The sequence below is a fragment of the Ruditapes philippinarum genome, unplaced genomic scaffold, assembly GCF_026571515.1.
Source record: "Ruditapes philippinarum isolate M1 unplaced genomic scaffold, ASM2657151v2 ctg819_1_1_1_1, whole genome shotgun sequence".
In the NCBI taxonomy this organism is placed as follows: Eukaryota; Metazoa; Mollusca; class Bivalvia; order Venerida; family Veneridae; genus Ruditapes; species Ruditapes philippinarum.
In genome coordinates, this window is record NW_026851906.1 from 206726 (window position 1) to 228726 (window position 22001).

At 35.2% G+C, this 22001-nt stretch overlaps 1 protein-coding gene and 2 non-coding genes across 3 annotated transcripts; 2 read left to right on the plus strand and 1 right to left on the minus strand.

The window, feature by feature from the left end:
- Nucleotides 1–34: 34 nt before the first annotated feature.
- On the minus strand, nucleotides 35–17080 carry LOC132742409 (low-density lipoprotein receptor-related protein 6-like). Its single transcript, XM_060730832.1, has 19 exons — nucleotides 16944–17080; nucleotides 16244–16443; nucleotides 15755–15827; nucleotides 15254–15398; nucleotides 14124–14255; nucleotides 11783–11906; nucleotides 11140–11323; nucleotides 10463–10576; nucleotides 9595–9743; nucleotides 9013–9103; nucleotides 8161–8353; nucleotides 7491–7606; nucleotides 6997–7186; nucleotides 6394–6494; nucleotides 5296–5406; nucleotides 4809–4985; nucleotides 2450–2686; nucleotides 1850–2080; nucleotides 35–319 (listed from the first exon to the last, which is right to left on the minus strand). Exons 1-19 carry the CDS (start codon nucleotides 17023–17025, stop codon nucleotides 63–65), a joined length of 2907 nt encoding a protein of 968 aa, XP_060586815.1. The 5' UTR covers nucleotides 17026–17080; the 3' UTR covers nucleotides 35–62.
- Trnan-guu (transfer RNA asparagine (anticodon GUU)) lies at nucleotides 1247–1320 on the plus strand. Its single transcript has one exon. It is a non-coding gene; the product is annotated as a tRNA-Asn (tRNA).
- Nucleotides 3697–3768, plus strand: Trnah-gug (transfer RNA histidin (anticodon GUG)). The gene has a single exon. It is a non-coding gene; the product is annotated as a tRNA-His (tRNA).
- Nucleotides 17081–22001: the final 4921 nt, after the last annotated feature.

A 22001-nucleotide genomic window follows, 5' to 3' on the forward strand; every position in this document is an offset into this window, starting at 1 on the left:
TAAAACAAACTTAAATGATGAAGATAAAAAACAAGATTCTTCAATTATATATTTCACACTTGTTACAGTTCATAATCAACATCGCCTAGAACACATTCGTTGATGATGTCATAGCTTTTTGCGAATCTGTCTATGCGGAAGTCGCCCCAAGAGACAACAACCAGTCCAGGTGCTGGAGTACCGTATGACGGGAAACCAGCTTCTCCTACTGTTACTGGAACCAGCTCTTTTTCCGGAAGTGAGAAAGTTAGACTGCTCCATCCACCACCGCCGCCACTTCCGCCTTCCTGGCGTCCTGCACCTCCTCCAAAATTTCCAGCTGTGAAATCAAAGAGATTTATAATACAATGTGCAATGTATCTTTATGGTAAAACAGAGAACATAAAGAAAATATGATTTTCGGAAAAAAAAACAACAACAAAAAAAAAAACAACAACAACCTGGCTACAAAGCAAACTCAGATTTCGGCTATAGGAATATTTTGACTGGCCAGATATCTATCACTACAAATAGAGATTAGAGACAGAGCTCAGGAAAGATGTTTAATGGACGTACATCAGTGCCTGAGCCTGAGGAGTGCAGACGACAAATTGTTCAGTATCAATTTATGAACACGGTTACTTCCCTTACAATTACAGTTGTGAAGACAAGAAAGCAAGGGAGATAAATGCAAAAACTATCAAGTAATTTATGTATAAACGCATTAAAATATAATGTTTAGAATGTGAATACCATACAGAGCACAATGTAAATAAAATTCACTCCGACGAAAATATATTATAAAATATTTATCACAATTTAAAATATGCATAGGCAACCTGCTGTGCAAAACTTGAATGTCAAGAAAACAAAAGACAAAATAACTCAGATAAAATCTAAATGACCAAGAAAATTATTATATTATAATTGTGAGAATAATATGATCGATATTAGGCCCTAATTGATATTAGACATCTATCTTTCCAGTTTGCCAGAAATAAGGCCTATTAAAAATTCGAATGTGAAATAACATGTAGATCTACATTAAATTTAATCTAGTTTCGAGGTTAAAAATAGAACCTCGTAAAATTCGAACGATATGGACAGTTATCTTGTTAAATTACCTTTTTGATAAAAAAAGTACTTGTATTAACATGTTTACTATATTGTACATAATATGCAGAAATAATACAAATCTGATATGCAATAATCAATATTATACGAATATAGATTTATAATATAAGTAGATCGCCCCAGAAAACATCTCGTCTCTGTGGCGCAATCGGTTAGCGCGTTCGGCTGTTAACCGAAAGGTTGGTGGTTCAAGCCCACCCAGGGACGATTATTTTTTTTTCTTTCCCACATTATTTTTGATGTTTTTCTTTTTTAAAGACGTTTGTTTATAGCGCAAAAACTGTCCTGTAATATCTTTTTTTTCAACACAGTTCTTTGTAATTTTGTGTACATAAATATTAACGAAACTACTCTTTTAAAGCTATAATGAAAATTCAAATATTATATATTTTTAGATTTTGTTGCTTTTATAACCTTCTTGTCATTTCTTAAACGTTTTGTAACGTATGGTAGCCTTGTTATTTGATATACATGAATACTGTATGTATACAGAATAAAATATTTAACCGCTATTGTTAATGCCAATATAATATACTGAAAGCTTCATTCATTCTAAGGATTTTTTTTTATCATTTTAATCACGATGTAAACAATAATTTTACAGTCCACGGACAGTAAATATACAGTATAGCTTTATACACATTTAAGTAGATTCTACTTCAAGTATAAACAATTAAAAAAGTTATATATTTCTTCCAAAGTAAAAAACATAATAATTATATATTAAGCTATTTACCGTAACTCCCATTTCCGTCTCTTCCTCCAGGACCCGCGTATTCGTCTAACGTTTCTTGGATACTCGTGCATTCATGCGAGAAACCCCCAGTTCCACAGAACAATTCGGCAGAATAGTCGGGTTCCCCGGTATCAGGGGTAATTTGACCTACACCAGCAGTGCCACCGGTGGTGCAATTGGATCCTGCTGAGCCAGGTCCTCCGTCCATGTGCCCTTTACCGCCTTTTCCACCTGGTACAAACGAATATGGATCAAAAGTTTATTAATAAAAGTGGACATTGTTCAAATAAATTATGGGACTGATAAGAACTCCGCTCGCTGGAATCTTGAATCTTTAATAAAATTTAATATGTGATATATTCTATAATTATTATTTTAAACCGAGCTCTGAGAAATTTTGTACTCCTTGCGATTTCTTACAATCACGCAATTAGACGACTTATCATGTAGAAATAAGATCTATCACATTAAATGTTTTAAATGATCTTATATCTTTAAAATAATGGAGGCGACATACATAGATCTTACTGGTCAAAAAAGGAGATTGGACTAGAGTTATATAGATTAATAAGAACAATAAATATTTCATTTTTGACAGACCTTCGTTGACTGATCCGCCTGTGCCACCAAATGCGTTTAAATGGGAACCGAAACTGCTGTCTCCGCCGTCACCAGCTTTTCCTGAACGTACAATGACGTCATTTTTGACGTCATAACCACCGCCACCTCCACCAATACATATCACGGCTAATAATGTAGCGCCAGGATATACAAAGAAACTTCCAGATTCTCTGTATACTTTATAACCTTTCTTCGGTGTTCCACAAATTGAATATTCTACAAAAAGTGTAGATATCAGAGCTATTTATTACTTTTCAATTTTGTTTTCATTAACCATTAAGTAGGCCGGCAATACAAACAGTCAAAGAACACGTGTTATATATATATGCTTCCATGGTAAAATGTAGAAAGGCTTATATAAAGTAAGCACGCTTAAATAAGAGGTCGGCAATAAAGCTTTTTAACATTTGATTTTGCCAGGTTAATATTTGAATATAAAATAGAGTCTAAATAGAGCTAGATCTATTGAACATTTAGAAGATCTTTTCGCAGCAAAAAATAAAACAAACAACAACAACATATTTCCATTTGCATTCGTAGAAACAGTGTGTACAAACCTTCCTGGGTTTAATCTTTTAGGGAAAAATCTAATAATAATAATAATTCATTCGGTGAGATGCAACCAACATAAATCTTGAGTCTAGATAAATGATTTGCTATGTTCAATGATTGGAGAAGTGCGACTGAATATCTTAAGAAAAGGGACTTAACTCTCATTAATTCTAAATCAGAAATGACGTAGTTAAAGCAGAATTGTCCCGCGACCTTCACATCTAAGTAAATTTAACTTGGTTTTATTTATATTTGATAAAATTCAAATAAACATGTAGAATGGAATCCAGATTAAACCGGTGAGAATAATTAACTAAGTAGATATACATGTACGATTCATTTTCGTAATTTTTCTCTTCGTAAGACAAAATGAGATTCTTTCAAAATAGTTTAAGAATCTAGAATCTAACGTCGAACGATGAATTATTTTTCTTTAAATATAGATCTAGTACTGTACATATCTACTAGTCGCAAAAAAACGTTCACAATCATTTCTTTCATTACTAACATGTTACAAATGATATATAAGTAATAATTCAAGCAATCCAGATAATATTTTTAAACCGAAAGAAAAATTATTCTATAAATAGATTGTTATTTATAGATCACACTATACTGTAGTATTTATTATAAATAGATATTTTAAACACCGTTAGACAAGCTCAGCGCGCTTAGCCGTGATCGTATAGTGGTTAGTACTTCGCGTTGTGGCCGCGACAACCCAGGTTCGAATCCTGGTCACGGCATCGACTGTGATCGTCGCTGTCTCGGCACTGCTGAGCAAATTTTTTTAAACATTTTTAAAACATTTTTAGTTTTAAGAGAGTAAAGTTATGAGCTCTTAGTTTATAAGTATATAACAATAATATTGTGTTATGCCTTAATACAACAAGTGTCGGTTTTATTAAGAACAAGACTAAACAGAAAAACAATACTTTGAAAAGATAACAAACAACAAAGTCTTAACAATATTAAATACATAAAGGATTTTTTCTATAAATACAGGATTTATTTTCATTGAGTGGTATGAAAATAAATATCTTATGAGTGAGTGGTGGTAGGAAGATGAAAATAAATCCTGTAATAATGACTTCCCCTAAAATTTTGTGTATTGACTGACTTTAGAAGAAAGTAGACGGGCTAGACACCAGTGAAAATTCAGAAAAATATGTTCACTGCAGTGGAAAATAAATTTTAACAGTGAAAATACGTACAATGAAAATACGCATGTTATTTCATGAATATTTCTCAATAGTTCATTTAGAAGTACATAATACTTTCTTTGTTGCTGCGAATATGTATGTAAGTAGTACTTATTTATTTATGTTATTAATGTTACAAAGATTATATCAAATCTGAAATAGAGCAGACAATCAAGAAAATGAAACATGTACAATGTATGTTAACACTTTGAAGCAAATGGGCTGGGCCACAAGTTTTACCATCATAAATGAAGGCCCTTCCCAGACAGAATTCAGAGCCAAGACGCTAACAAAAATTTGTTTGTGTAATGAATGGTTAGATTAAGAAACAAAATTTTAATTGTAGCATCAGAGCAAAAAAACAAAACAACAACAACAAAATTCGCCTTGCACTTCCGGTGATATATGTAAGAGAGGAGTATCCGCTAAAACAAACCCTTTAACTAACGCATACATGTGTTTTGGCAGTCATGTGATCCAAAATGATCTCTTACTGATACCATACAGTGAAATATAACATTTTATTTCACTGATTAATTTCAATTTATCCTGATGAACAAAATTAACCAATCATATTATATTACCTAAATTACATGTCGGGGTGTCACTCCATACACCGCCTAAACATGTAATTGTCGCAGACCCTGTTACCGCATGGGCAGGAAAACATTGAACAGTTGCCGTGTACCCACGTGGTACCACCCGACCAGCTTGGTTATGAAGAATATCGCCGTATTTGATATCCGGTATTACACATAGCGCTGAAAACGTTATGGAAAAAATAGCAAATGAATGTAGATACTGAACCACTAAAGTTAATTAATTAATTGAATTTTACAGACAAAACTTATAATCGACGTTGGAATAACGGATACACGTTTTTTGTTGTTGTTTTTTAAATCAGTATTACATAAACAACTATGAGAAAAGGAAGCTTTTTTTTTCAATGGCTGTAAAATAGTAGATTCGTCCCAACAACCTTACCAATAAAAGAAGGGAAAAAACAACAACAACAACAACACAATCTAACTTCAATAAATGGAAATAAAACAACAAAAAATGCGTAAATACCTGAATCGTTATGAACTTCGACAATTTCAGAGACTGAATTTTCCTCACATACAGCTTCTGTCAAGGCAGGTAGACATACTCCTTTACACTCAAAATTCGTACATACAGAATCTGCAAACAAGGTTAGGTTGTAATTCACCAGACAATTGTATTCTCATTCCCCACACCAGGTGCAGTGAAGGGGATACTTTCCACCAGTCTTTGCACTGCAGGGGTGGGGGTTGGATTGGGGAGAGACCATGACCGATGGCTGTAAAGTAAAAATCTCATCTATTCCGCGATAGGAGGAGTGCTTAAAACTGTCTGACCAATTAAAAGATATTGTCACGGGACGTGAAACACGTTGCAGGACGTGATTTGATCTAACTTGACATGATTTACTTGTTTTTCGCTTACAACTCTCGGAACTTAATCGCAAATTCTTTGCCTGAATTTTGAAATACGTTTATTAATCATAATGAGTAGACTGTACTGAGTCATTTGTATCCCGTGTCTGAACTGACATACTGACATATTTCTCGGAAATATTCGAAGATGTTCTCATCATTTACGCTTGTGGTACATACTTCCACATTTTTCCACTCTGTGATTTTCTTTCTTATTTTGAAACGTGGCTGATGGGGTTGCCTTTAAGGGTTAAGGCATTAGAACTGCAGCCACCGTTTATCCCTGCGTGATTGTAAGTGACGGGTGAATGGGTTCGAATTACTGGTGTCTATATATATTATCTCTTAGCTTCAGCAGGTAAAGTGGTTTTGACCCATGGTGTTGCTTTCTGTTTGTAACACCATTCTTAGTATTTCTAATAGAAAAATGTAATATTGTTTTTATTATTCTCTAAAGCAATGAAATATAATCAAATTAAAGTAAAATGAAATAAATGCCTAAATTATACTTAAATGGTATAAAAACACTTAAATCTCGTTTGAGCGCTTTTTCTCCCCTCCCACGGGCCACGACCCTTTACCCACACAGAGTGAAAAATGTGCTATCTGGTATGGATCATTCCATAATATCACACACATAAGCCGGGTGATTCACTATAAGGCCACCAATGCAGGATTATTTCTAACAATAAATAAAAGTAACATATCTTACCATAATTATATTCTGTGGGACTAACATACAGGCTTGTCGGCTTGAATAAGCTCTTTGAAGGTCCAACATCTTCTATCACGTCATAGTTATCTAAATTTACCCTTACATAAATAAAAGAAAAAGAATTTCTTATCATTAATTATCATATTTAAATGCTTTCTGCGGACATAGTTTGAAAAAAAATGCATTTTGTGCTCAAGTTAAATACAGCGTTTGTTACAAGGCCTACGCATTCGTTGACATTCCAGCTTTACTGATGAAAATTGCCCACAATTCCTTTTGCACATAAAACTTGTTTCTAAGCATGTTTTATGAAACAAGAAAGGTTTAATAAATTCTTTTAACCATTTTATGTTGCGTGTTTTTAAAAGAAAAAAAAATCAGTAGGAATAAAAGAAACACTGGAAACGTACATGTCAACCGATGATAGTTCATCTTAAGTGGTAAAGAAAGTCAACATGTGCCCATTCTGTTATTGTTTTAAACAAACGCGAACCTTTCTGAGACGTATAACTACTGTAAACGCGTTATTTATTACGAATTTATAAATACAAAATAAACACAACATAAAAAACTGGCTATAGGCTTAGAACAAAGAAACACCTCTGAACACTCCTGGTCGATCCGTTGATCCAGTAAATGAAGTATTTATCCACTGCTAGGTCATATACCGTGCCACCCTTCAGGTCAAACAGGGCTGTCATATTTTCCCCATCAATACCAAACCTCACAATCTGTGTCTTCTTAGGCTCATAGTAGGTCTCTACTGGAATCTCGTTCACAAAATACACATCTTAAATAATGAAGGAGTTATTTCCATATAAATACATAACAACAGACAGTTTTCCATATAAAGACGCAATAGCAAACCTTTTCATATAAACACGTGATATAAACACGTGATAGTAAAAATATCCATCAAAACACGTGATAATTAAAATAACCATATAAATATATGCCATATAAACAAGTGATAGTAAAATATCCATATAAACACATTACATCAAAATGTTATCCAAGCAAACTAATTTCAGCAAGAAGTAGCCCATATAAACACCAATAATTATTCATATAACCAAACAATCTTGTATACTTACAGTCGTCTGCTGTTGTTACTATTGTAGACAGGACCTGTGATGCTAAACAAATAAAGTCTGTAAAGTTCCCAAAGTTGATGCGCCAAATATTTCTTTGCTCGGTCATGTAAATATACCTAAAATATATTATGACAAAAATGCTAGCTTTTCAAATCTGCTTGTACTCGAAGTGATTAGCCACCAATATAGAGCTAGCCAACATGCATATATGTGCTGTCTTATCAGGTTGTATTATGTTGGATGACCAATATAAAATTTTGATATCCCTAAAATTCATAATGAACAGGGCCAAAAATGGGGCCCCGGGGAATGTCCATATAAGAAATTTAGCTGGTCTAAAGTTATATCAATAGGATGATTGCTGAGCAGCGTTTGAAACTAGATTGTATTTCTCTGATTATTAATTTTAAGAACAGAATGCTTTTATACTGAATGCCTCATTTCGAGTTTTCTATGGTTCTTAAATCACTGCTGTTTTGTTTTGTTAAGGGCCCTTACAACATTTAAGAAAAAAGCCCAAGGATGTCAACATTCTGTAGCCTTGAAGATCTTATTTGGCCATAACATATCTAATCTTTCTCAAGATAAAGAAGAAATTCAGCAAATAAAAAATCCTATTAAATATGGTGATCAAATCCTCCATCTTTACAACATTTAATATTTTTCTTACCCGTGCTTCACGTTGACTGTGACACTATGCGGGGCACCAAGTGCTCTTTTCAAAAGAACTGCAGATTTCATAGTGTCAATATTCATTGCAACAAGGCTTCCGATTGGCTGTCTGTAAAGGTCAAACTCGGGCTTGTTTCTGACCATGTACAATAACAGACGAGATCCTGGCTCAATGAATAGTCCTATAAAATCTGAAAATGATGAGGTTGTTTGTGAAAGTTATTGAACTGTGCTCTGATGAATTACATGTGGCTTACTGTCGTGATCCGGAGTGAAATCTACCACCACTACCACGACCACCACCAACACATCTACACCGTTATTGTTTTACAGACAGAAAGAATGAAAATATTTTGTACTGGATTGCAGTACAGACAAATGAGGGTCAACGTATCCAGCTCCAAGATATATCGACCGGTGACGATCAGGAATTGTTCTTCGTCAGAATAATCCTCAGATAGACGATACAAACCTTGTGCGCATGCAGGAAAAACAACAACTGGAGAAGGCAATGAAAACAACAAAATTAAGTCAATTCATGTAGCTCACCCTCAAATATTCAATCGATATTTATATGTACATATAAATTCAACTTTCAAATTGAATTACAAAATGACCAATAGTATGAGAAGACAAAATGTCTTTTAGAAGCAAAGTCTTAATAATATTGTGTTTCATGACCGAACAACCATTGGTATCTGAAGATTCTGTATAAAGTAAGCAATGTTATCCATTTTTACAAATAAAAACACCTACATTAAAAACATAGCCTTATTAATGGTATTACAAAGGTATTACAAACGGTCCTGCTGCTATTTTATCATTTAACTGGACAGAAAACGCTACGTACATGCGTGTGGATCATATTTGATGACTTCTTGGTTGGTTCCATTCATGAACGACCTGGAAATGGTACCCGTTTCAAGATCAGACCAGTATAACTGAAATTAAAGCGTTATTCAGTTTATTAAACTGCGCATTTTAACGTCCATTTTCAAACTTCGATTATCACCTGTATACACGGCTGCTGTATTTTATTTATTTTTTCATTTTCCTTAAATAAAGGAACTGTTTCATCAAATAAAAGAACTGTGCAATACATATTGCTATAATATTTTCGACATGACCTTAGACAAACATTATTTGCTATATAACCCTTGCAAAGATGACTGGGTAATATGCATTTTGGATTTGTACCAAGTTAATTGCCATTCATTCTTGTAACTTATGTATATCGAGTTTTAACAGCTGCATCAGAACCAATTTATAAAAAAAGTAATAGGAAATAATGAACCAACAACTTTATCAAACATTATTGTTCTTTCGTAAAAATGCTAATGCAAGTATAAATCTTTTAATAAAATTTCTTTAAACTACAAAGAATTTTTAATTTCTGAAGCGGCTCTGTGACTTTTAAAAAGTCAATTGTTACCATTTTGTAGACGGGGTCATAGGCTAACGAGTACGGTTGATGCAGTCCTTGTGTCGGTACGGCTACAAACTGCCTGGTGACATCCGGGATCTGCAATAACTTCGAGTACCTCATGTCCGAGACAAAGATAAAAGTTGTGTAAGGCTCGTCTGAAATTTGTTATTATTTATTTATTTATTCATAATACGTGCTGCACATCCAATATTTCTAACGACAATTTTCATTGGTCAACCACGCGATTCACATTATCTATAAATACACAGCTTATGCAAACCTATGAAATTATATTTAATGAAAAGAAAGCACTTGTTTGGTTTTGTACGAATGGTAGTGCCATTTCAACTTCATGAATTCTCGATTTCATTTTCATGAATTCACATTTTTAACTTCCTGAATTCCCGTTTTCAACATACGGAATTCACGAATTCACGATTTCAGCTTCATGAATTCCCGATTTCAACTTCATGAATTCAGGATTTCAACTGCACGAATTCGACTTCGTGAATTCACGATTTCAACTTCATGAATTCACGATTTCAACTTCACATGAATTCACGATTTCAACTTCATGAATTCAGCATTTCAACTTCACGAATTCGACTTCGTGAATTCACGATTTCAACTTAATGAATTCACGATTTCAATTTCATGAATTCAACTTCGTGAATTCACGATTTCAACTTCACGATTTCATTTTTATGAAGTTGAAATCGTGAATTCGTGAAGTTGAAATCGTGAATTCATGAAGTTGAAATTGCGAAGTAACGTATTCTCACCATTGACGCAGACTTTAAGCATGACAGTCTTGGTGGACTTTCAAGACTTGATCACGTGATCATAAGAAATCAGATAGAATATGTCAAGTTACCTATGATACAATCAGAGTCATTCTTTTTGTAACCTGTGCTACACACGCACGTGTAACTTCTAGATCCTGGTAAACACAGATGTTCACACTTGGCTCGCTTCACACGACATATGTCTGAAAAACACGTGCACAATACATACATAATGAACCGTCTATTACTTTTAGTTGCAGAAAGAATATTAGCCCTTAAATTGCTGAATGTGTGTAATGGAATCGTCCAGCTCTGAATTTGGAACAATCCATTAAATTTTTTTAGGGGATTTGAATAAAGATTTTTTACAAAAATTGAGCTACGAAGAGTACGGATGTTCAGACTGACCTTGTTCTATACTGGTCGCAAAGGCTAATCACTTACGGTCAAATTATCACCTCGCCAGATTATGAGGCTAGCTTAACTCAATCCTCGATTTTTTCTGTAACAATTCCTTATACAGCCGAATTACTGATTTCGAAGGTTAAAAGAAACAACAACAACAACAAATCAACAAACATTAAAAAAACTGTAAAAAAGTATCGCGTTTTATATAAAGTTCTGGAATGCTTTCAAAAAATGGTCAAAAATTTAAAAACAACAAGAAGAAGAAGAACATCAACAAAACCACAAACTTAAGCCCTTATTGACTAAAAGAAAAATATCACCATATATATAATCAATAAATGATAAGATTTCTACTAACCTAGTTTGTTTTTTGGCTGATTGCTAATGTGATGGTACCTGGCCCCGTACCAGTTTCCGTATTTGTAGAATGGGAACAAACTTTCACCGACATTTCTGATACGGCCATCTTTATCAAAGACCTTTCTGTCAAAGACGTGGAGTCCGCTTGATTTTAATTTTGTGTCGGTAAGAACTAGATAATCCTGGAATAAAAATAAAATTAATTTAATTAAAACTCTAATCTAATGGGGATATCATGTAATCATCCGCCATCACGTTTTTGGATAATGATTTTGTTCCACAATGAGGTGTCAGAAGTGATGATGTCACTCTAATTAAGCAGAGAAGGTTATAAAAGGTTTTTATGTATTGATATGTAATGTCCTGAGTTTTTGTAATGAAATGTGAAATTAAGAGTAAAAATAGATTTTCTTTTTGGTCTTTTTTCTATTTTATCCTTAAAATATCATAAAGTACTATGCTTAAAGTGAATGGGTCCACTGTAAACCAATCCGCTTTAAAATTTGGTGGTTTGTTCCAATTATTGAAGCACAAATTTGGATACGAAGAGATTTACAACACGGTTTGACAAATGGGATATACGGAATAGGTGGGGATGAAGTTGGGCGAGTGATGAAAATGCTTGATAAAAACTGACTTACGTGAAGGATTGTCATTCCTGTAAATCTATGTCTAAATGTTTTACGGTAGTGGATGATGAAGAAGGACCCTCCTTTGTCCGTCTCGTAGACAGCCGAATCGTCACATAAATACATTCTGACCTCACTAGATAAAGTGAAAAGTTTATAATATTTAAAGCTGCATGCCTCAAGAAGAGCAGAAATATTTCAAGAAATTCAACCTTGAAAAAAATGCACAAAGATTTTAAGAAAAGTAAAAATACCCACTTTTCAAGAAATAATTTACATGTTATATGCAATTAATAACAGATGTTACGGTAGTTATTCCCGTATTTCTATTGCGTGAGTAATTTGAAAATGTTGAAGGCTCGGTTTGATTGAGCCTGTTCATGGACGGTAATTGAAAGTGCAAGCTACCGTCAACGCCCCCTTGCACCACCGGCTAAAGCAGAATTCAACATTTACGCATGAAAATAGAAAATTTTGAATTTACGGCGGTTATCATGGAACCTTCGCTACATTCCATGAAAAACGGCGTTTGGTGCCCTAGTAATAGACTGCGTGTGCCCTAAACAAGACAACAGTGTGTGTAACTCAATAAAATGGAATTCAAGGGGATCAGACGTTATGAAGCCGCTACATCACAAGACGTCAAAAGACAATTATAAAAAGTCAGCACCATATGCTAAAGGTGATTATACAGTATTCAAGTTGTAATACTTGAACTACCCAACCACATCACAAAGCTAGAGAAGTCAATGATTAGATGGATAAACATATTTGCCACTAGAGAAGTCGATGGCGAGATGGACGAACATACCTATCGCTGGAGAAGTCAATGGTTAGATTGGTGAACATACCAACCGTTAGAGAAGTCAATGGCTAGATTGGTGAACATACCTGCCGCTGGCCAAGTCAATGGTTAGATTGGTGAACATACCAACCGTTAGAGAAGTCAATGGCTAGATTGGTGAACATACCTACCGTTAGAGAAGTCAATGGCTAGATTGGTGAACATACCAACCGTTAGAGAAGTCAATGGCTAGATTGGTGAACATACCTACCGTTAGAGAAGTCAATGGCTAGATTGGTGAACATACCTACCGTTAGAGAAGTCAATGGCTAGATTGGTGAACATACCTGCCGTTAGAGAAGTCAATGGCTAGATTGGTGAACATACCTACCGTTAGAGAAGTCATCAATGCTAGATTGGTGAACATACCTACCGTTAGAGAAGTCAAATGGCTAGATTGGTGAACATAACCTACCGTTACCGTTAGAGAAGTCAATGGCTAGATTTGAACATCTACCGTTGAATCAATGCTAGTTTTGGGTGAACAATACCTACCGTTTAGAGAAGTCAATGGCTAGATCTGGTTGAACATTGTACCTATACCCAACCGTTAGAGAAAGTCAATGCTAGTTTGGTGAACATACAACCGTTGAGAAATCATTGGCTAGATTGGGAACATACCTACCAATGGTTAGATTCGAACATACTACCGTTTAGAGAAGTCAAGTCCAAGCATATATTAAGCGTAAGAAGAAGTGAGTATTGGTGAACATACCTACCGTTTAGAGAAGTCATTGGCTAATTGGTGAACATACGTGTGACCGCGTAGAGAAGTATGGGTAGATTGGTGAACATACCTACCGTTAGAGAAGTTATAAGCGCGTTGAAAGCTAGATTCGGTGAACAACCTACCGTTAGAGAAGTCATTGGCTAGGATTCGTGAACATACCTACCGTTAGAGAAGTCAATGGCTAGATTGGTGAAACATACCCCGGTTAGAGAAGTCAATGGCTAGTTTGGTGAACATACCTACCGTTAGAGAAGTCAATGGCTAGATTCGGGAAATACCTACCGTTAGAGAGAGAACATACCAATGAAGTTAATGGTTTGGTGAACAATACCTACCGTTAGAGAAGTCATTGGCTAGATTCGTGAACATACCTACCGTTAGAGAAGTCAATGGCTAGATTCGTGAACATACTTGAACCGTTAGAGAAGTCAATGGCTAGATTGGTGAACATACCTACCGTTAGAGAAGTCATGGCTAGATTGGTGAACATACCTACGTTAGAGAAGTCAATGGGCTAGATTGGTGAACATACCGAACCGTTAGAGAAGTCATTGGCTAGATTGGGTGAACATACCTACCGTTAGAGAAGTCATGGGTAGATTGGTGAACATACCACCGTTTTAGAGAAGTCAATTGAGGTAAGTTTGGTGAACATATCTGTGTGCTTGGAGAAGTCAATGGCTAGATTGGTGAACATACCTGTCGCTGAAGAAGTCAATGGCTAGATTGGTGAACATACCTACCGTTAGAGAAGTCAATGGCTAGTTTGGTGAACATACCTGCCACTAGAAAAGTCAATGGCTATGTCACGTATTTGATATGTTGTCATCATATTAATTTGAGTTTTTGAGGAACCATCTAGATAAGACCACATTAGTGTTCCTGTAGCAAGTTCGCTCCAGATCATGACCCTGTAATAATAAATACATGCTTATTTCCTTATGTCCTTTTTCTACAGATACTGTTAAAGTTATTCATTTCAAACTGTTATTTACATAAACATTTGTAACATATGATGCCATTTCAGAACTTTAAATATCATTTTTGTAAAGATGTGTCCCCTTTTTAGTTATTTATTTTGCTGTGGTCAATTCTCAAATACTTAATAACTGCAAAATTGGAATATAACTTTTTTATTAAATCTGAATGCATTTTATAAAGGGCGGGTAATATTACAGTTTATTTTTGCTCAGTCATGCCCCCTTTGTAATATGAATTCCTTAGTAAGGTCAACATTTCTTGCAGTACTTGAAATTGAAATGAGTTTCTAGGGGGTGAGGGGTGCATATAAGTCTGAAATCTATTTTATCTAATTATTTCCCTTTTTTGCTTTACAATATTAAGCCTCTTTCTCAAAAACCGTTCAAATTTGAAATATGTGTTGCCTATCAAAGGCGGGTAAGTATGTCAAGCATATTTGCAGAATTATGTCCCCTTTTCTATGTTCGTTTCAATCGAGCAGGTTCTGTCCACAGACAGGTCTTATTTTATCATAGACTAGAAATTTAGGTACAGCGTGCATACTTTTGCACGTTGAATCATTTAAGAAAAATATAGCTTGGACAAGATCATCATTTGCGAAAAGTTGGTAATAATTTGTTTTTTAGATGGAGCGTGGTTTGAAAGCATGCTCTGTTGTTATCTGATTTAATTAATATTATCAACAGCAACATTTCGATCCTTTCCGTTCGTTTTCGGATTACGGATAATAGCTGAGTAGTTCCGAATTTAATATTACACCGTACAACCTCAGTTAAGCAACGCCAAATTTTTGGCTGTTCAAGAGAGGGTGCAGCGATATAACCGTTACATTTAGTATGAAATATAGCTTTGGAAAGCTTTGATTCTGCTGCTGTAAAGAGGGTATTTTTCTACAGAGGGTGTATCTACATAGGTTGTACGGTATTACCTTCTCTGAGGATGTAAGGCTAATGCTTTCGGTTGACCAAGATCCCGATGAAGTATATGTGGAAAGGTTCCGTCCTCCCTAACAACCATAATGTGGCCATATTCGATATCTGTCCAGTACAAGTAATTTCCATCAAACGCAAGACCTAAAAACAGAACAAGGGAAGTAACTCTCACTATTTCAAATTATTTCAATTAATATAACGAACGCAAGAACATACAGAAAGTGAAAACACACTTGTTGATGTAAATTGTAACAAATATATATAATATGTATAATATGGTGGTTGTAGTGAAGAATTTTCACGTGATGTATCAATTGTCGATTATCGTGCCACCATTTACAAAGTCATATTTTTTGTGAAATTTTTTTCTGAGGAATTTTATTTTTGTTAAAAGTGTGATAACCGTGGAATGTTCTTTTTTAAGAAGCTTATTTTGCTTATTTTATAAAGCATATGAGTACATAATTTATTAATAGAATTTAATCAAAATAACTTACTCCCTACTTCTCCAACAGCAAGGGAGACCACTTCTGGCTCACTGTTTTCCAAAGTTGACAATGACTTTATCACCTGCAAAATGATTTCTTGGTCTGCTTTACAAATATTTTCATCAAAACTAGTATGAAGTTTTTTTTATGATTATAGAAAAAAATAAATGCAAAACGCCGCGCGCATGTTTTCTGATCAATAGTGAAACTTTAAGATTTTTTTTAAGAACGACTCTGATGATACTGCTCAAAAAGAATAGCAATTGAGCCGCGTCACGACAAAACCAGCATAATGGGTTAGCGAAGACCAGCCTGCGTAGCCGCGTAGTCTGATCAGGATCCATGCTGTTCGCTTACAAACCCTATAACAAGTAGAGAAACTGATAGCGAACAGCATGGATCCTGATCAGACTGCGCGGATGCGCAGGCTGGTCTGGATCCATGCTGGTCGCAAACCCATTATGTTGGTTTTGTCGTGACGCGGCTCAAAAAACTTACATTAGTACTGTATTCATAGAAGAAGATTTTCATCTTTCGTACATCAGATGCAACGGCTTTCACCGGAAACTTCGTCGACAGGATTTTCACAGGCTTAGCCTGTGACAAGGTCGACCTTGGACCTCGTTCTATGAAGTTCGGCTTGATAGTGTAAATTCCGTCACCTTTCGGAAATAGAAGCCCTGAAAAGTCACTTTCGCCTGCGTTAAAGAAAATAGAATTAGTAAGCACTTTTTTACTTTTTTCATATATATATATATAATAAAAATAATATCATAAAAGAAACATAAAATACAATTTTGAAAAAAAAACTATTTATATAAGTAGAAAAATCTTTTTTGTGATGTAATTACCATACGATCCGCTATTATTTTACACTGTTAAATCTTAAATTTGGACACATACACAAACATGTACGAGACATGCTTCAAACCGTAGATCATCATATTTCGAGCACAGAAAATTAAACTTGCAATGGCATAGAAACAGAAAAAAAACTTATTCAAGAAAATAATTGTGAGACGAGAGAGAATAGGCTTAATGAAAGCTATTTTAAGATCCCGAATTTCTGTACTTAAATTGTCCCGCTTTAAATTTGGAATAGTCCATTCAAAGCTTCAGTGGTTTTCACAAGTGTTCGAAAAGTCTCGATTAGTTCATTTGTATGGTATTTGCCGACTGATATTTTAAGTAAACTTACTACAGTGCCGATCAATAACTTCCGGATCCACTCTGTCTTCTAGGAGGGCGCTACAGAAACAATCTTCGTTATATGAACTCATTGTGCAAACACCCGGACACCCAGACAATAAACAATCGTCTTCGGAGGGAATAAATCAAACAACATAATTCAAGCGGGGTAATATGTGTTTTTCATATCTTTTAAATAAAAGCATTTACACATTTTAAATAGGTTATTCGCCAACAAAGCAAAAGAAGCAGAAGATGGTTCATCCTATTGACAAATGAGTTTGTTTATTTTAGAAAATGTAAAAAGACACCTAAAATAAAAAGTTTTTGAGGAAAACAAAATGATTGCATTTCTGAGGCATAATGGTCCTTTAATAAATGTCATACTCGGTTTTTGATATTGTCTATCTTTGTCTATAAACACCATGGTAAGTGGACTTCCGCTTGACCTAGATTCTGGACCGCTGTTTAATCTGTCCATTTGGTATATGTTTATTTTCCCATCATCTATGTACAGTAACTGATTCTAAAAATATATATAAAAACCCGTGTTCCACAATGGATAGTTTTTATAAAGAAAGTTGGTTTAAATGGTCATAATAAGAATTGTACAAATACTATAAAAATCTGGAAAAGAGGGAAAGCCTTTAGAAGCCATGATGAACACTACAGACAACGTCCATTAGGGATAATGGGAACGTGCAACAGTCCTAAAGACTCGCCCCACCAGGACCGGCTTAGCCGGTATCCAATCTTAAACACTTTATGTGCTTGAAATGACCAGAAAAAAATATAACAACACTGAAGTAACATACGGGCAACTTCCTACAGCTGCTAAATGGCATTTGACACCTCCAGTTGTGTAGAATAAAAATCTTGAAATGGGAAGATCCCTCAGTAGCAATGAAAACAGACAAAATTACATGAAAATTGCAGACTCTGTGTGATTAAAGCCTGTTTAAAGCCCAGTGGGTGGGGTATGGTTTAATTCTTAATGTAAGAAATCATTAGTATATAATTATGTTATATCAGGAGTGATAATTGCTAGAAAATGTTCTAAAATGACATATTATAACTAAATATTTCACACAAAATTTAAAATAATTAATATTTTGGAAAGTTATTCTGATAAATGAACTAAATAAGAAAATCACATATTGCAAATTTTCACGTCTCGTGCACCGCTTACCACAAACACTCCTATGTCGAAATGTTTACTGGTGACAGCTTTTTGCAGGTGTTTCAAATCCTTACCGTCTAAATCACAGGAGCCTATTCCTTTTAGGCCAATATTGTCTTCATATATCCAATATAATCTTAAAAATAAAGTTTTGTCCACTAATTACTTCATATATCCAATAAAATATAAAAAAAAGTTACAAATTATTCTACGATGACTTTTTAGTCCACTTTACGTATGCGAGTCATTCTATACCAAACTTTAATGAGGCTGCGTGACCGACTTGTGAACGAGTCGAACTAGTAAGAATTCTGGCTGCATGGGCTTAAATCTCGTCATGGGCAAGCTGTCATTTTCTTGAGCAAGAAACCTTACACACATTGCAAAGTACTGCCTGAGTCCATGAACGAATACAAAGTGTGTCTATAAACTTATAGTTTCCAACACAATCGAACTAAAATAAATTATGAATGAACTAAAACCAGACTACTTTGACACTTAAAACGTTCCGTAAAGTTCACAAAAAGTGCTCGGCATTAACCCATATCAAATCCCTTTTCTCGATTCAGTTAGTGGGCATCCGTGGCTAAGTGGTCAAGGTCGTTGATTTTAAACCATTTGCCCCTCATCGCTGTAGGTTCGAGTCGAGCAACCGTCGTCAGATCCTACATATGAGATAGCTATGCAACTAGCATAGTCCGTTTGTGCCTGAAATAATGTACAGAAGGGCAACTAAGTTTTGTACGGCCAGAAAGCTGGAAAGTCGCCATTGACCTATACTGTGCTGGTGTGACGTTAAACCCAACCAAAAATATTCAGTTATAAATAAATGTAAGAGCTGAAACAAAGAAAATTTGTGAACATAATTAAAATTACCTCTCCTCAGCATAATCTATGAACAAGGACATAGGTCGTCTTGAAGTTCGACGAAATCGACAAAGTTGCTTAACACGACGTCCGCCAAGCGTAGAACGCATTACTCTAGGATTTTTAGGGTCTATATCCGTCCAAAATAAAAACCTTGATATTTGAAAAAATAAAATAAACAAAAACTATGTATAGATTAACGTTTCTGCCGTATGGTTAACTTAACAACGGTGCAACATAAAACCGCTCTGAAATAATAAAAAATACGAAAAAAAAACAAAAACAAAAAAACATTATGAATCTTTAAATGTTTGATGTTTTGAGTGCTGTTTATATTTTTTTAAAAGGACGGTTTGATTCAATGAACAAACATAATATTTTATGATTTTTATACCATTATCAACAAAACAACAACAAAAACAACAACAGCAGCAGCAGCAGATGGTTTGGAAACAAGAGCTGAGAGCTCGAGACATTACCTTAACTAACCATCTGGTCATCTTTTTTTAGTCTTTTTATACAGACGATTGCATCTTCTATTGACACAGTGCATATCTTTTTATAGTATAGACTCATTTTCCACATTCTATACAATAGCTGATGAAATACATCTTACCCTCTGCCAGGAAACGTCACTATCCCATAAGGCTCGTCAATCTGAGAGTCGACAATCACCACCGCCATGTTTGGCGAGTACATAGACACGGCAAGTATGACGTCATATGCGTCATCCGTCCAATAAACAACGTCGGTGACCCAATCCACAGCAATACCTGTATAAAAAGACCTTGCAATATTAGTATATCAATTCATAATTAGAAGATGATTTAGCCAAAAATCTTTGTCAATATGGTTCCAGTTAGACCACTTGCTTTAAAGGCATGGCAATCTATCATTTGAAATGAATAATAAAGTAGCCAATGAAAAGCTGTTTTACAGTTTGCATTGCATGCTTTAATTCCTAATAAGCCTTTTGAAAATGTTAATAAGGAATCCTTTGATTATTAAATACCACACGCGCATGCGTCAGGTGTGACGTAATATCAGATAATATCATCGACATACCGTTGACCTTTTTCGAAATTCCCTCATATAGATCCCATTCGATTGACAATCCTAAACTGTCGAAAGTTCTTGCCTGTAATATAAAAACTGTTCACGAAATGTTATACAAAATACTATCATTGAACGAAAAGAATTTCTTGCTACCGAAAAGAACAACATGAACCAGTTTATACAAAACGAAAGTACCTAAAAATTACGATAATGTGATATGTGTTATTGAGACTCGATGGTAAAAGGTAATTTTTTCAGATATGTAAAAATTGTTTCAAAACCAGTTGTATCTTTGTAGCAGATGTCCTCATCGTGTTTAAATATTAAAATATTTTGATAGAGTTTACAGGGGCGTGTCACGTTGGGGGCAGGATCTGACCCCAAAGCGTCTGCGACCCCATTGTCTTGAAATCAATTTTCATCAACTTCCATGAAAAGATAATAACAGATTCTCTTGTATTTTGAAGGTCTTTATATTTTAACTGTGTAAACTATATGAAATATAAATTACAAAATTAATATATAAAAAAAGGATACAAAATCTAACAAACCACAATTTTCTGACTAAGGGAATCCACCATCACCATTGTTTGATTACCAATATCAACGTCAAGATGGGTAAACCGGTTTCTGTTCGGTAATGCCAACGCTATACGTGAAGGCTAAATTGGACCAGAAATAAATAATTATAACTTGATAAAAAAATAAATACACAATCGATAGATGCATCAAACTATTGATCGGTCAGTCAGACGGTCGGTCGGTCGGTCGAGTCAATCAATCAAACAATCAATCAATACATACTTATATCTATGATTTTTCCCATTACAAAACACAATATCTGAAAAAGGTGTTTAGGTGCCTTTCTTGCAACCATATACATGAGATGAGAATAACGCAACCAGAAAAACATGGTCAAAATTACCTACACTTATTACTTATTCGCTCGTTTATACTTACCTCAGGAAACGTTTTCTTTCTCCAAAGTTCATTAGTGAGGTGTATATATTGAAATACCATAGTGCCATTCATGTCCTCTATCCAAACCAACCCTGGACCCGAAAACAAGTCTTCTTTATAGTCATGGTTACCTGTTTTGTGTAAATATAATTGATAAAAAGTAAATATACATTTCCTTTTGTAGTTCAATGGTGCCAGCACTATTAAGTGTTGAAATTTGAGTACCGCTCAAGCCGGTGCTAGGGGGCGTGAGGGATGTTGCATTCATGTATAGACTCAATCAAACCGAGTCTGAAATGTTCGTGTAATTTGTTGTAATTAATGCTTCCGAAGGATCACTTTGGGTGTCCAGATTTTGAATAAGACTGTTCCAATTTTTTAAATATTGGGTTATCTTAAATCTATTCAATCTCCAAAAAGTTGTCAATCATAGAATCCCATTAAACACCGAAAACTATGGTGGCTGATTTGTGCCATTTCGCGTTTTCGCCCCGCGACCCCGCCAAGCGAAAAGTCGAGAATTAACAAGTTAAAATGGCGGGGGCGCGGAGCGAAAACACGCTAATTAGCGGGGGCGCGGGGCGAAAAGTCGAGATTTAATTGTAAAACCGCGGGGCCGCGAAGCGAAATATTTATTGTTTTAGGGCGCTTATTAGCGTGCTGTTGTCCGCGCCCCCGCAAAATTATTCTAACAAACTCTCGACTTTTCGCTTCGCGTCCCCGCCGTTTTATTTCTTAAACCTCGTCCTGCGACCCCGCGGGGCGAAGTTTTTTACTTAAATCTCGCCCCGCGCCCCCGCTAATTAGCGTCTTTTCGCTCCGCGTCCCAGCCGTTTTATTTCTTAAATCTCGTCCTGCGACCCCGCGGGACGAAGTTTTTTTCCCTTAAATCTCGCCCCGCGCCCCCGCTAATTAGCGTGTTTTCGCCCCGCGCTTAATTAACACGCTATACACTTTAAAAAGCATACAAAAGGATACTGTCTACAAATGTGTTACCAGATAAAG